At 44.8% G+C, this 978-nt stretch overlaps 1 protein-coding gene across 1 annotated transcript in view; it reads right to left on the bottom strand.

The window, feature by feature from the left end:
- Positions 1–393, bottom strand: part of LOC119582181 — a 1,614-nt gene extending 1,221 nt beyond the window's left edge. The window contains exons 1-2 of the mRNA XM_037930418.1: positions 288–393; positions 22–150 (exon numbers count right to left, since the gene is read on the bottom strand). Coding sequence (XP_037786346.1) covers positions 22–150; positions 288–368 — 210 coding nt within the window. The 5' untranslated portion in view covers positions 369–393. The remainder of the gene's footprint in view (positions 1–21; positions 151–287) is intronic.
- Positions 394–978: the final 585 nt, after the last annotated feature.

Raw genomic sequence — 978 nt, 5'->3', positions numbered from 1 at the left:
CAATTCAGCAAATGGACTAACCTCCTCCTCAGAGTCGTGGTCGCCATGCTTGGGAAGGAATGTCTCTTCCGCCTCGCACGCCTTCTCTGCCTCGAACACGTGGTTCCTCCAGCCGTAGTACAAGTCCTCGCCCAAGCAACTCGTCATCGCCTGGAACAAACACAGGTGCCCTTCAGAGACAAGGTCGTAGTGCGTGCGGAAAAGAACACGCCAAGCAAATCTTTCGAGAAGAAGAAGAAGCACCAAGTGACGGTGAATATATCCCCCGGAGAGGCGGCCAGACGTACCTTGGAGAATCCATACTTCTTGGCGAAGTCGCCGCCGAGGACGCCGCAGACAGCGGTCAGCAAGATCAGCTGTCGAAGCATCCTGAGATATCACGATCTGAAAGTTTCCATTCAGGATTTTATCGTCTACAGAGCAAGGAATGTATGTGAAAAATTAAATATCCAGTATATATATTTATCTATATTTATCTACTGATAAACGTAATCTTATATAGCTACCACACTGGTACTGAATCATGGGACAGTAGTACCAGAACTTTACAAACTTATTAAGTCTTGGCCTTACCTAATCGTTCCAGGTGACTGTAGTTCCCGAGGAAAAGACCAGTATATATATGTATTCCCTGAACGTGCAATTCATCATGATACTCATTCTTGCTCCCTTTGCTTTTCGAGTTCAACTCTTCAGCAAATCGTCCATCACCTATATTGCCTCAATGAATGGACTTTCTCAGGAAAACTCGCGATATTACAGTTATTTTTGGATACATTATCTCATTATGCATTCATTGAAACACACACATACACCGAAGAGAGAGAGGGAGAGGAAAAAATTTGGATAGATAGATAGACGGGAGGGGGAGGGGGTAGAGCACTAGATACAACACCGTTTTCTGAACCGCAAGTCATCATGATGCCCAAAAGTGCCCATAATTTGCTGATGCAACGAACAGCAGAAGTATTTGAATCA

The sequence above is a fragment of the Penaeus monodon genome, chromosome 15, assembly GCF_015228065.2.
Source record: "Penaeus monodon isolate SGIC_2016 chromosome 15, NSTDA_Pmon_1, whole genome shotgun sequence".
In the NCBI taxonomy this organism is placed as follows: Eukaryota; Metazoa; Arthropoda; class Malacostraca; order Decapoda; family Penaeidae; genus Penaeus; species Penaeus monodon.
The sequence above is the reverse complement of the archived record's forward strand: the minus strand, read 5'-3'. Positions and strand labels throughout refer to the sequence as shown.